Source organism: Lotus japonicus, chromosome 4, assembly GCF_012489685.1.
Source record: "Lotus japonicus ecotype B-129 chromosome 4, LjGifu_v1.2".
Taxonomy (NCBI): domain Eukaryota; kingdom Viridiplantae; phylum Streptophyta; class Magnoliopsida; order Fabales; family Fabaceae; genus Lotus; species Lotus japonicus.
The window spans coordinates 27436082-27448468 of record NC_080044.1 but is presented as its reverse complement, the minus strand read 5'-3'; the positions used below and the strand labels follow the sequence as shown (position 1 = coordinate 27448468).

The 12387-nt window shown below is 34.1% G+C and overlaps 2 protein-coding genes across 12 annotated transcripts; both read right to left on the bottom strand.

Annotated features, from left to right (window-relative positions):
* Nucleotides 1-2523: 2523 nt before the first annotated feature.
* LOC130715973 (pentatricopeptide repeat-containing protein At5g39710-like) lies at nucleotides 2524-10331 on the bottom strand. Of its 11 annotated transcripts, none has more exons than XM_057566146.1 (7): nucleotides 7196-10331; nucleotides 6367-6472; nucleotides 5489-5591; nucleotides 5302-5402; nucleotides 5124-5177; nucleotides 4935-4997; nucleotides 2524-4659 (listed from the first exon to the last, which is right to left on the bottom strand). In XM_057566146.1, the coding sequence occupies exon 1, from the start codon at nucleotides 10268-10270 to the stop codon at nucleotides 8381-8383; it is 1890 nt and encodes a 629-aa protein (XP_057422129.1). In that variant the 5' UTR covers nucleotides 10271-10331; the 3' UTR covers nucleotides 2524-4659; nucleotides 4935-4997; nucleotides 5124-5177; nucleotides 5302-5402; nucleotides 5489-5591; nucleotides 6367-6472; nucleotides 7196-8380. The 11 variants fall into 11 exon arrangements, with proteins under 11 accessions (XP_057422129.1, XP_057422131.1, XP_057422126.1 ...); XM_057566148.1 differs by having other exon boundaries at nucleotides 6388-6472; XM_057566143.1 differs by having other exon boundaries at nucleotides 6411-6472.
* Nucleotides 2777-3097, bottom strand: LOC130712567 (cyclin-dependent protein kinase inhibitor SMR6-like). The gene has a single exon (XM_057562394.1). The coding sequence runs from the start codon at nucleotides 3095-3097 to the stop codon at nucleotides 2777-2779; it is 321 nt and encodes a 106-aa protein (XP_057418377.1).
* Nucleotides 10332-12387: the final 2056 nt, after the last annotated feature.

Genomic DNA, 12387 nt, shown 5'->3' with positions numbered 1-12387 from the left:
TAGAATTTCACAACGGAAATACCACTTTGTGCTTGGAGTATTTAAAGGCTGAAGAAAGGAAGAAAATGGTAAGACACTGCATTGCAATACAATTCTCATTCAAGCGATAAACCCTTAGCAATCTTGCTTAGAAGCAAATATCTTGTAAACACAACTTTCAAACTCTTGATTGTATTTCCTTAAGGGACCGGTTAGGTAAGTAGCCCTGAGAAGACTAAGACTTGTGTGTCTTGATGTTTGCTAATTCTTAGGATTGTTAGTCACTGAGCAAGGTGTGCTTGTGCATTTGTAACAACATTTGATTAGCGGATTACCTTCATTCGACGAACCTTAACGGGTGGACTGGATTAACTTGAGGGTTTGTTCAAGTGAACCAGGATAAAATCCTTTTGTGTTTCTCTCTTTACTCTTTACTCTTCTACCTTTGTAACCGAGAGTTTACGTGAACTAAAAAAAGAAACCTTTTTTACTTCAAAACCCTATTCAAACCCCCCCTTTTCTAGTGTTTTTCATACCTTCATCTTAGTGCAACAAAAAAAAACATAATGTTATTTTTCATAATAGGATACCACAGCTAACTGTCATTTATATTTTTAATTAAAATAACTAGTGTTCGGTAAACCGAATCATATCGGTTAATTAAACAAATTTTAGTGCGAATTGCCAGAAAATTGGGTTAATGATCAGTTAACCGGTTAGGTTAACTTAAAAACTTGATAGATTTAAGAACCAGTTGAATTGGTGAAAATTAACTACTAATAAAAGCTGGATTAAACCAGTCAGTTTTTTTACTAATTGTATTTTTGTTTTACTTTTTATTTTAAAAATATTTTAAGCTTTTATTATTTATTTTTAATTATCATATAAAATATATAAATATAAACAGCCTATAACTTGTGAAAATATGTTACATATTTATAGCATGTAATATTAAAAATATGAATATTATAGTAAAAATAATCTAGGTTTGGTTATTGTTCAACCATCAAATCTTAAGCCGGTGCGCCTCCACAAGTCCAGTAATTAACAATCTTAAGCCGGTGCCTCCATAAGTCAAGTAACTCGTCTGATTTCCAGAACATCGGATATTAACAATTAGAGGGATATGATTATGATTTATGATCAAATACTTCAGACAAAGTTTATATTAATACATAATTCAATGCTTATCTGCATTGAGCAATGTGCTTAAAAACAAATGATCTTTTTTTTTTGGTACATAAAAAACAAATGATCTTTAGACACATGACAGATGGGGCATTTTTTGTTTTTTGTTTTTGTGGTACTTAAACCAAGACGCAGAATTTATAATGATCTATAAATAAATATACATGCTCTCTGATTGAGTTAATATTTATATATTTATATTAATATTTTTTTTCATAAATTTTAAATATTAATATTGTTATCAATATTTGTAAAGTAATCCTTCAACTCAGTTCTCAACACTTATTTTTTACACCACTACAATTTTATTCTAAAGTAAAGATGTTAGAACCTACATTATCATTTTCATCGTTCGTCAACCACGATCTCCAAATGTCGCCTTCTCTGTTGTTAATAAGTCTCGGCAACACATGACAATTATTTACTGGGACACTTAACCATGACCAATTAAAGTCACTTACAAATTTAATGACTAATTAACCTTTCTAAATTATATGATCTCAAAAGTGAAGATGGTCTGGTAGGACTTGAATGGAGTTATGTGGAGCTTTGGTCTCGGTCAATCAATGATGACAAGTAGCCGTGCAACATATGCCAACCTCTTTGAAAAGGATTGTGTTCCTCTATTCGCATTTGGCAACTAAACAATGGCTAACATGCCTTTGATTTTGACTTCAAATGTCTCATTCCTACGCGTGTTCGTGTGCAGTGGCATTTTTTTTCTTCCAAATATGTCCCACCGTTACCGGTCATGAAATAGGAACCCATGAAATATGCTAATTTAAAAAAAATCAGAAATTTGATTAAGATATTTTAAATAGCTTCTGGAAAAATCAATTATATGAAAGAAGAGAAATTGAGGTAACATTACTTAAATTCAAATTATTTATCCTTACATTTTTTTTAGATAACATAAAGTGCTTTTGTACTCAAACATGTTTATGAAAAAAAATTAACTGTCCTTTAATGTAATTTGACCATAAAAAAACACATATTGATTTTATATCCAAACAATTTAAAATCACATTTTAAAATGAATCTATTTTTGTTTTCTCTTCTTCGGAAAACAAGTGAATCTACTTATTGTATTTAACTATTTATAAACAAATATGACCGTCAAAAAAAAAACTATTTATGAACAAATATAAATTACTTTTCACTTCTAAAAAATCACTAAAATTAAATTAATTTTTCATTCAATTTTAAAATTTCTTTTTAGAATGCAAACAAACCGGCCCACTGTAGCTTCTATTTAGAAAAAAATGATTTTTAGTGGATGCAAATCTGAAGTCTGAACCAATAAAGCCTCATGAATCATGACCAAAAGCAGAAAACTCAAAAGAAAGATCAATCATGGGAGCTAAGCTTAAGGTGCAATTTTATTCATTTTAACCTGCTCTGTACAAAATAGTCCTAATCTTTGAAGTTTGAACTACAGAAGGAAAGTCTAGTAACTCAAGATAAAACATAAAAAACACTTCAACTAGAGAAAAAAACTAAGGTACACAATTAATTAAGGAAAATGCTAAAAGCTAGCTAGAGAGGACAACACCACTTGCTACTTTAATCTCTGCTTTTCCATATCTTGTGTGATTCAATTCAATTCAATTCAATTAGCCCTTTGAATGAACACAGTTTCTAACTCCTGTGGCGTGAAGAACTTTCTCACCACACCACGATAATTGCACTGCAAAGAAGGCTTTCGCTTCCTTGGAGCAGGTGGACACGTGAACACAGTTGGTATCCTTGATTCCTCACCTGTTGGCGTTGTTAAACACTCCTCTGGTTCAGAGTCTTCTCTGATTTCCTTCTCCACATGTGCAGTGTATATTGGCTTCAAGGGTGCACGTAAAGCAATTCCAGCAATTACCCATTTTCTGTTATCTGATTCAAAGGCTCCTTCTACTTGCACGTTTTCAGAAAGCCCCATATGGAACAAAACAGCAAAAGCTCTGTTTCAGGGTTAGTATATAAAGCAGGGGATAAAATAAAGATGATTTTTTGTGTGAACACAAATTAAGGAATAAAATCAAAGCAGAGGGAAAGTATTGACTGATGAAAAGGGTGAAATAAAAATGATGAGTAGAGGAGAATAAAGGGGATGTTTGATCTGTGGTTGATTGGTTGAAAGGTGAAGGAGACAGAGCATAAGAGAAGAGAAGACTCAGAATATCAAGAGAGAAAAAGAGATGAATGAAAAAGAATAGTAAGATATAGGGTATTAATTAATGTGGAAGAGGGTGTGTGACGTTGAGGGTTGCGTGTTGGAACTTAGAAAAGGGGTTAGAAAATGGAAAGGAACCAATTGGTGAAGGGAGGGAGAGAGAACCCGAGGAAACTCGTGACATAAGCAGAGAGTCACAGACCATTAAGTAAAGGGAAGAAGAAGAAGAAAAAATTTGGAAGGAGAGAGAAGAGTGGAATTATAGAAGGCAGATAGTGACAGGGGAAGAGATAGAGGGTGTCCGTGAAAATTGCTGAAGATCAGGCAGGACATGTATAAACAAGTATTTTAAAAGATACGAAATTATTACTGTGCTACCTGAGTTTCAACCAACTTGCAGTTGTTTTACCCTTCTCATTTTACTCGTTTCTGGCTTGCTAAATTTTAATATGGGTAATGTTTGGTATTAAAAGTGTGACTTGGATTCTAACATTAGATAAGAATGGGTGGGGTAACTTTTAAAATAATATTAAAGATGTCACACAACAACATATAATGTCATAAGGTTTTGTGTAAAATTATGGTTTTCGGTTCCTTAGGTGGATTTTAGTTTTTGGGTCATCGGTGGAAGTTCTACTTTTTCAACTCTCTTTCACTCCGCCAATAAGGAATATTAGAGTTTATGGTGAGTGCAACCATGATAACGACATGTTGTATTGAAAATATTTTCTGCACTGATGCTCAGGCGATGTGTCCTACAAGTATGGATAGCTTCAACTCAGAGGAAGAATGGTCATGTGGTGGTGATTCTTATATAAGTGAAAGCACTCATAAACATAATGTCTTCAAATGTTTGGTAAAAATGTGGTATTTGATTCTTTTGGTGGACTTCTTTGTTGCTTGCCTATTCGTGCGAATCCTTCTCCTCAATCTCCCCAAAGGTGGAATACACGATGGATTTCGCTCCAAGTTCACTACAAGAAAGAGCCACTTTAGCCTAAAAAATTAGTGTCGGCCACAACACCAACACTATCAGTATTTTAGTGTTGAAAAAGGCGACGCAAAGCTTAAAAACGTAACTCACTTAAATTTAGCGTCAGAAAGACTAACACCACTTAGTGTCGGCATACAACCAAATTGAGTCAGTTTAGGCATATGCTGAAATCACCGACCAACATAGCATTCGCCCATCAACAATTAACGACAACTAAGGGTAGATGTCAAAATCTTTGGTCCCAAAAGGTTAGTAGACTAAGAATCAGGAAAAGAACTAGTTACTTGTCCCAAAAGGAATCACTTGGAAATAGATGTGGGTATTCCAATGTTGGCTACAATTTGAATTTCACAAAGTGTTAGATAAAAAAAATGTAAGAGAGTAAAAAAGAAAGATGTAATTTGTTTCAATATGTAAGAAGGATTTCTAGAATGTATCATTTTCAATCCATTATTTACACATTAAGTTTTAGGAATCAGCATTCTCAATGTACAGCTTATGGATTCAAATTGAATATCACTCAAAAGAAGTTATCTCATGTCTTTATGCTAAATCCAAGACTATGCTTAAATGTATTTTTGCATCATAAGGAAAATAATATAGAAGTACCTGAGCCAAATAACTTAATAATGCTGGCCCAAGGACTAGACCTATGCCCCAAGCTGCACTATACTGAAATCAGATGAAATTTTGAATTACTATGATGGAAATTTGCTCCTTTTTTTATTTACTAGCTGAACCAACTCCAACTGAAAACCTATAAGGAAATGATAGTAGGAGAAGGTTAGAGTGGCTTACCGTAGAGAGTCCTAGAGCTTGCTTTTCTTCTCGAAATATTTCAGTACAATAAGCCTGTCAATAGAGGAAGTTGTGACTTAGACATGCATATAATGTACAAATCAATTCATATCCAAATTCACAAATTAAAAGCTTTCTTTCAATTTTAGGGGATGAAACAGGAGGATGGTGTGTGTACCATCATTGGAACAAGCAAACCATTTAAACTTCAAGAACAAATCGCATAAACACAGCCATCCAAAAGTTAGTGCTAAGGCCAAAAGGGTGCTGAAAATGATCCTGAAATCAAAGTAACTGTCGTTAGGGGCAAACACATATAGTATAGCTTGAACCAAAGGATTCACCTCAGTGACATGTATACTTACACAGAGATGATCTCTGTAATTATAACGGGTTTTCTACCATAACGGTCAGCTATTATTCCCCATAATACTGCTGTCAAAGCTCTGCCAAGCATATCTGCCGATCCTACAACAAGTTCACGGTCATATAAGAACAAATAGCGATCTTATGATGATCGAAGACAAAAAACGAAGTTCTAGAAGTTATCTTACCCACATAACCACTTAACCAGCATATGCACTTACATCTTCCTCTCTTTTTGCATTGAAATCGTCTACCTTAAAATAGATAGATACAACCCCCGGTCACATATATAAGCAAAAAACACTTTTTAGGTTCATTCATTTAATGAATGTATCTAAAAAGTGTTTTTTGCTTATATATGTGACCGGAGGGTGTCATATGCAACTCTCCGTGTGTATGCAACTATAGTTAAGGTTGCATTCAGATATAGTTTGTTTCTTGAGTCTTGACAAGTTAGAAATGAAGAGGAAAAGCCATAAGAAACTGAAATTTGCATATCTGTTAAGACAAAAACTATATTGTGGGAGATATAAGTTGTTATAGTTGGGGAAAATAGTGAATGGAGTTTTGTATATTCAATAAAATTTTACGATTAATGCTTCAGAGGATTAGCTATGATTTGGAGAGGAGTTTATGTAAGTTCATGCCATGCATGATACTCTTATTCCTATATCTCTCTTTGGTGAAGGTGGAATTGGGTGGTGATCAAAACTTTTTCCATATTAGTTTCAGTTCATGGCAGTCAATTTCAAGAACTTATGTCCACTGCACACATAAAGAGCACGACTTCTTAACTACATTCTTAATTAGTTTTAAATAGATTTAAAGCTAAAACTGAACTGAAAGTTCCAGAATTAAATATGGTATTAAGAGTAACCTCCAAGAAGTGAAATCTCACAAAATTAGAGATGTGTAGATTACTGTGTCAATTATCAAACTTGCCATAAAATATATGTAAGGGTAGAGAGATGCTTTTGGCAGTGCTGCACAATTCAAGACAAAGAAACTTTAGAAATTGATAAAGAAGCAGATTCAACAAGAGAATATAAATTGATAAAGAAGCAGTTAACTCAGAATAGTTATTTATACTAAAACAAACTTTGTGTGGACTCTTGTGAATAAAAATTGAGGAAATTAGAGAAAAAGAATGCTATGAACAGAAATCACTTCCCTTAAAAGGCTTTTCCAAATTGGACTACAACTAGAAAAATACAAGAATTCACAGAAAGGGGTTATTTTTCAAATTTTCTGGTCAATAGCTGAAAGGTACTTTATGTTATAGAAACCAATGCTAAGTTTGGTCGAATATCTTGGTAATTTAGCTGCCACTGCAAGCTTATGACATGTTCAAACACCAAAGGAAATGCAATTCAAATGTGGAAAATTTTGTACTCAAATCAAAACAGATTAATAGATCAAACAGTACATATACACAGGGCATGCCATGTTCAGCAACCAAATCAAATAAACTATCCTCAACTAATTGAGTAAAGCACGGAAAACACAGAAAAACTAACCAAATTAGGGGATGATATAGCAGAAAGTATACCATCAACACTGATTCCTCATAAACTAAAGAAGTTTCATGGTCCTAAATGCATAGGAGATGATATTCCAGACAATTTTTAACCAAATTTCATTAGCGCTTCAATTCTTGTTACTCAAAATGCCTAGCAGAACTAACCTAATTTCAATAGCACGCATACCTGGGAAGAGTGAAGCTCGATTAACAGAACTGAAGCTAAGGGAAGAGTGAAGCTCGATTGGTAGAACTGATCTCTTGGTCGATTGAAGCAGGAGCAGTTCGTGTGCTCGATCTTGCACGAGATGAAGATCGATGGAGCTTCGCGAGATGCAGATCGATGGAGCAAGATGCGGATCGATGGAGTGAGAATGTGAGATGCGAACGATGGAGCAAGATGCAGATCGATGGAGCAAGATGCGGATTGATGGAGCGAGAATGCGAGATGCGATCGATAGAGAGAATTTTACGATGAAAAAAGGGATTTAACGATTTTTTGGTAAAAAAAAGGGGTTAAGTGTATATTTGGTTATTTGGGAATAAAACATTTTAATTTGAAATTAAATTAATTCTAATGGGGAACGGTTCTGTAACCGTGGGTATAAGAAAACCGTTTCCGATGAAAAATTGACCAACTACGCAAACCAAAAGCAAAACCGTTTTCTTACGTCCTCTAAGGCAACGGTTTATCATGCGTAGCAATGAAAGGCGTTGTCGTAGGACCAAAATGTTGTAGTGACTTAGTGATGTAGTAAAGAATTCTTACAGAAATGGTAATCTTTAAAGTCATTGCCAGCCTCATTAAGATACAAACTGATATGGCCTTAACTAAGAACATAGATATGGGAAGATAAAAGAACAATGAAATTCCTTAATATGATAACAATGGTGTGATTTGGTATTTTGGTGTTGAAGGAAAGAGAGAACCATAATTTTCTTTGACAGCTATTTTTAGCTTGTGATGGATTATGTCGGCCACTAATTTGCTTTTACAAAGTAGGCCAAGTCACCATCCCACGTTGCCAAAACAAACCATACTTCTCAAAAAAATAATTGTGCATTATTTGAAAAAAAAAAAACTCAATAGAATCTCTAATCCTTCGGACACATTAGGTGGGACCTAAGAAAGAAATAACTTTTTCATTGCATTAGTGTCATAATATTAAGTAAATCTACAAACAAACAATGAAATGAGATTAAAAACATTTAAGTCTCCAAGACACATCATGCTAGATAAGGGAAATGATTAACCTGGTAAAGAACTTTCCATATGCAAGTCCTCCAAGCCAAATCATGCTAGATGCAAGCTGGTAGAGTCAGCTCCAGGTTTATGCATGGTAACAGAGTTCAACAAGCAAAACCAAAGATATTAGGCACTTGCTGAAGCATATGAACACTTACCACCATTAAGTAACAGGCAATCCATGGCTTTTTCAGCTAGCACATTCATAAGAGCATCAATTTTATCTTTCTTGATGTCAATTTCATTAAGTGCTTTATGTAGCTCAGAACCATTGAGATCACAGCTCCTCAATACGTTTTGAATCACCCAATTCAGCTCACTGTCCATTCCTTTCTGAGATAGAGCCTTAATAAGAGCAAGTACTGATAACATATGAGAAGCAAAACCATAATGCACCATCTCCTTGTACATATTATACGCCTTATGGACATTATCATTATCACATCTACAATGTTCAAATATTAATAAATTACAAACTGTTCCATCTGCCTTATAATTCCACTGAAGCATTGTGTCATAAGCTTTTTCTGCTTCAATATTCTCTACATCCCTCATGTAGAGACTTTTGACAAGCCCTACCACATTCTTAAACTCATTATCACTGCAGTTCTCTATCAGAATATCATATGTTAAATAAGTAGGAATATAAGATTCCATATGCCAAAACATACCATATATCCAGTTCAGAACGTTCTTCTTAGTTTCTCTTGTCCAAGCTTTCTTATCAAGTCCATTTAAAAGCAAAATATATGTAAGAGAATATGGCAAATCGCTATGAGATGACATCTCATCATACAATTTAACAACCTTAAGCCATTCAGCTTCATCTAAATAAGTATTTATCAAACTAGTATACATAACCTCATCAAACAGGTCGCCATCCATAAGTGATGAATAAATATCAAACAGGCCGTGCTGCCAATATTTTCCGTTTTCATTCATCTCCTTTTCATGGAACATATCAAACGCCCTCTTCATCTCCCCGGTTCGGAGAAACCCGGATATAACAAGGCTATAACTAACATCATCAGGGGACAAACCCATCTCAACCATGCCCCTCATAATCCCCACAGCCTCCTCAACCCTCCCCAAAGAGCAACACCCATAAATAAGCGCGTTGTAAGTAACAAGAGACGGTGAAAACTTACAAACAAAATCAGGCAAAAACCCCTTCTTCATTATTTCATCATGTATATGAAAAGCCTTACTGAACTCACCTTCAACAACACAATAAACATTCATCAAACTATTATAAGTATGCTTATTTGGCGACACACCCCGGCGCAACATCTCTCGGAACAGATCAAAAGCTTCAGACGGACTTCGGTTCCAGGGATCGCACATGCCCTCTATAAGCTTCTCATACGTATCAGCATGAAGCCGCGAGGGCGAAAACCCACTATCAATCATTTCCCTCAAAAACGTATAAGCCTCATTACCAACCGGAACCTGCTTGCATATGGCATCAATGAGGGTCGTGTAGGTACTCTCATTGGGACTCAACCCCCTCACACGCATCTGATCATAAAGCTCAACAGCATGTCTCAGATTCTCAAGCATAGAGATGTTGATCCAAACGCCCAAAGCCCTCTCCGGATTCAGATTCTTCTCCTCAACGAGCTTCTGAGCCTCTCTCATCCACCACGCTTCAGCGCACAATCCTTTAATAACCTCATTGAACGGAATCGAATTCGACTCCATACCTTTCTCAATCATTGCTTTCAAGAACCCAAGCGCTTCACCCACCTTATTCTCCTTGCAACTCGCCGCTATCATCTTGTTGTAAGTATCTACGTCCGGCGATTCTGATTCTGAATTTCCAGCGGCGGAGGCAAAGCGGCGGATCATGACGTTTTGAGTGTTAACGTTTGGCGGCATGGCGCGAAAGGTGGTTATGGGGTTGGCGGTGAATGAAGCACGGTGATGAATGAAAGGTTTTGGGGGTGGCGGTGAGTGAAAGGTGGTTTTAAGGATGGCGGTGAATGGAACACGGTGGTGATGACGGAGGAGCTTCATCGTTCAGCAAATGCAAATTTGAATTTCTAGCGGCTGACTGTTTTAGCTATGGAGAATTTTAACTAGGTCATCACTCATCACCTTCCTTATTCCTTATTTTATAGCTAGAGAAAATAGGATAACAACTATTTTTTGGTTAAAATATTTTAAAATCTAAAATTATTATTTTAAAAAGTTATAAAATAATATATAGTTATCCGTGAAAAAAAAATCATATATAAAAAACTATTTTTTAATGATTTTGTTTTGTTTTTATTGTTATTTGTTAGATTAGTTTATTAGTAGTCTTATCTCATTGAGATATAATTTAGATTTGTTTCTATTAGTATCTACTTGCTTTGTTCCCTTTTCATATACAAAATTTTGTTCTATTTATGATGTTTTATGCTACCTTTAATCCATGGAGATTGTCTTCTTGATTGAATGATTGACTTTTACTTAACTTTTTCCTGACTGACAAAGAGTAAACGTGTTTTGACTCAGGTTCGATGTGAGAATTTTTGAAATTGCTATGTTCGCACAGATCCTTCTCAAGGATGACCTTCAAGCTGTCTGTTTCAGAGACCGTGAATGATGAATAAATTGATTGAAGAGGTAAGCTAACATAGAAATAAAAACCGTTTTGTGTTTTATGTTTTTGATATGTTATTTGAATTGTGATCATTGTTATTGCTCACCTTTCTTTTTTTGGATTTGCCTTCTCTATATTGTGGACTGCACTCTAGAATTTAACAACTTCAGTGTTTGTTACTGTATACATATGCATGTAGTTTTGTTGTTTAATCAACAGTGATATAGTTCTCTAACATAGTGTCATCTAAAGTTGCATACTTCACTTTGTTATTCCTGACCCTATTTTATTAGTTATAGCATCGTATTGAATGTTGTTTTTAATAAAATATATACAAATTGAATAATTCTAAATAGTCAGTGTATATTTATATGTGTTTATAACTATAATAATTGGATAGTAAGAAAAGTACGAGGAATAAAAAATATTAATACATATGTACTATAAAATTATGACATAAATTTTTTAGTGCTAACAAATTAGAGTTACGAGATCTCACGAGGAGGAACATTTTATATGTAAAATGAAAATTTGTAGGAGTTAAAAAAAAATTCATTCTTTATATAACTTAACTGTATTTTTAATAATTTAAACAATAATTATATATTTATGTATTGTTACATATCTAAAACACAAAAGCATTACCCCTTATGCAACATGAGTATACATCTTCACAAACAAAATTCAGCTATACGTCACATATGCAAAACTTAAAGCTTTTGGCTTATTAACTTCAGTGTTTTTCAAAAACTTTATATTAGTTAATGAAGTGTATGCTTACAAAACACTAAAATTGAGTGTCTGAATTTGTGCTCTTTAAATATCTACATCTTTATTATGATTATTATTACATTCTTAGTATTTTAAATATTTTATAATTTAAAATATTAATCGATGTATCAAATACAATAGACAAATTTCCCGTGCAACGCGCGGGTAAAAAACACTAGTTTTAATTAAGAGAAAAAAGATAGAGATAAATTGATTTTTAATTAAAATTAATTAAATTTCGAAAATTGATTTGAAAATATGGGTTCAAAATATTATTTTGAGTTTTATAAATTAATCTAGAATTATTTGGATTGATTTTAGATGTGTCAGTTTCTTGCTCAGATAGAAAATTTAAAATAGATAAATCTTGAATAAGATTTTGAGTTGAAAACCTGAACATAATCACGGTTGATTAGGTTGTGGATAAAAAAACAATTTATGTAATTTATTTAAAAATTGTTGAATAGACGTTTAACAATAAATTCTTGGGGGTACTTTGCACTTGGAATTGACTTTGGCGGCGGGGCCTATGAGGCCGAGGTAAAAGCGATACTACACGGGCTAACCTTCTGCTAGCAATTCTTCTTCAGGAATGTGATCCTTGAAAGCAATGCCTCAGTTGCAATAGGGTGGGTTGAATCAAGTGATAAAAGACCATAGAAGTTGATCAATGAGCTAAATCAAATTGATGTATTGATGAAAGAAGTAAACTGCCTGGGAATAAGACATACTTACCGGGAAGGTAACACTGGCAGATTCTTTAGCAAATAAGGGG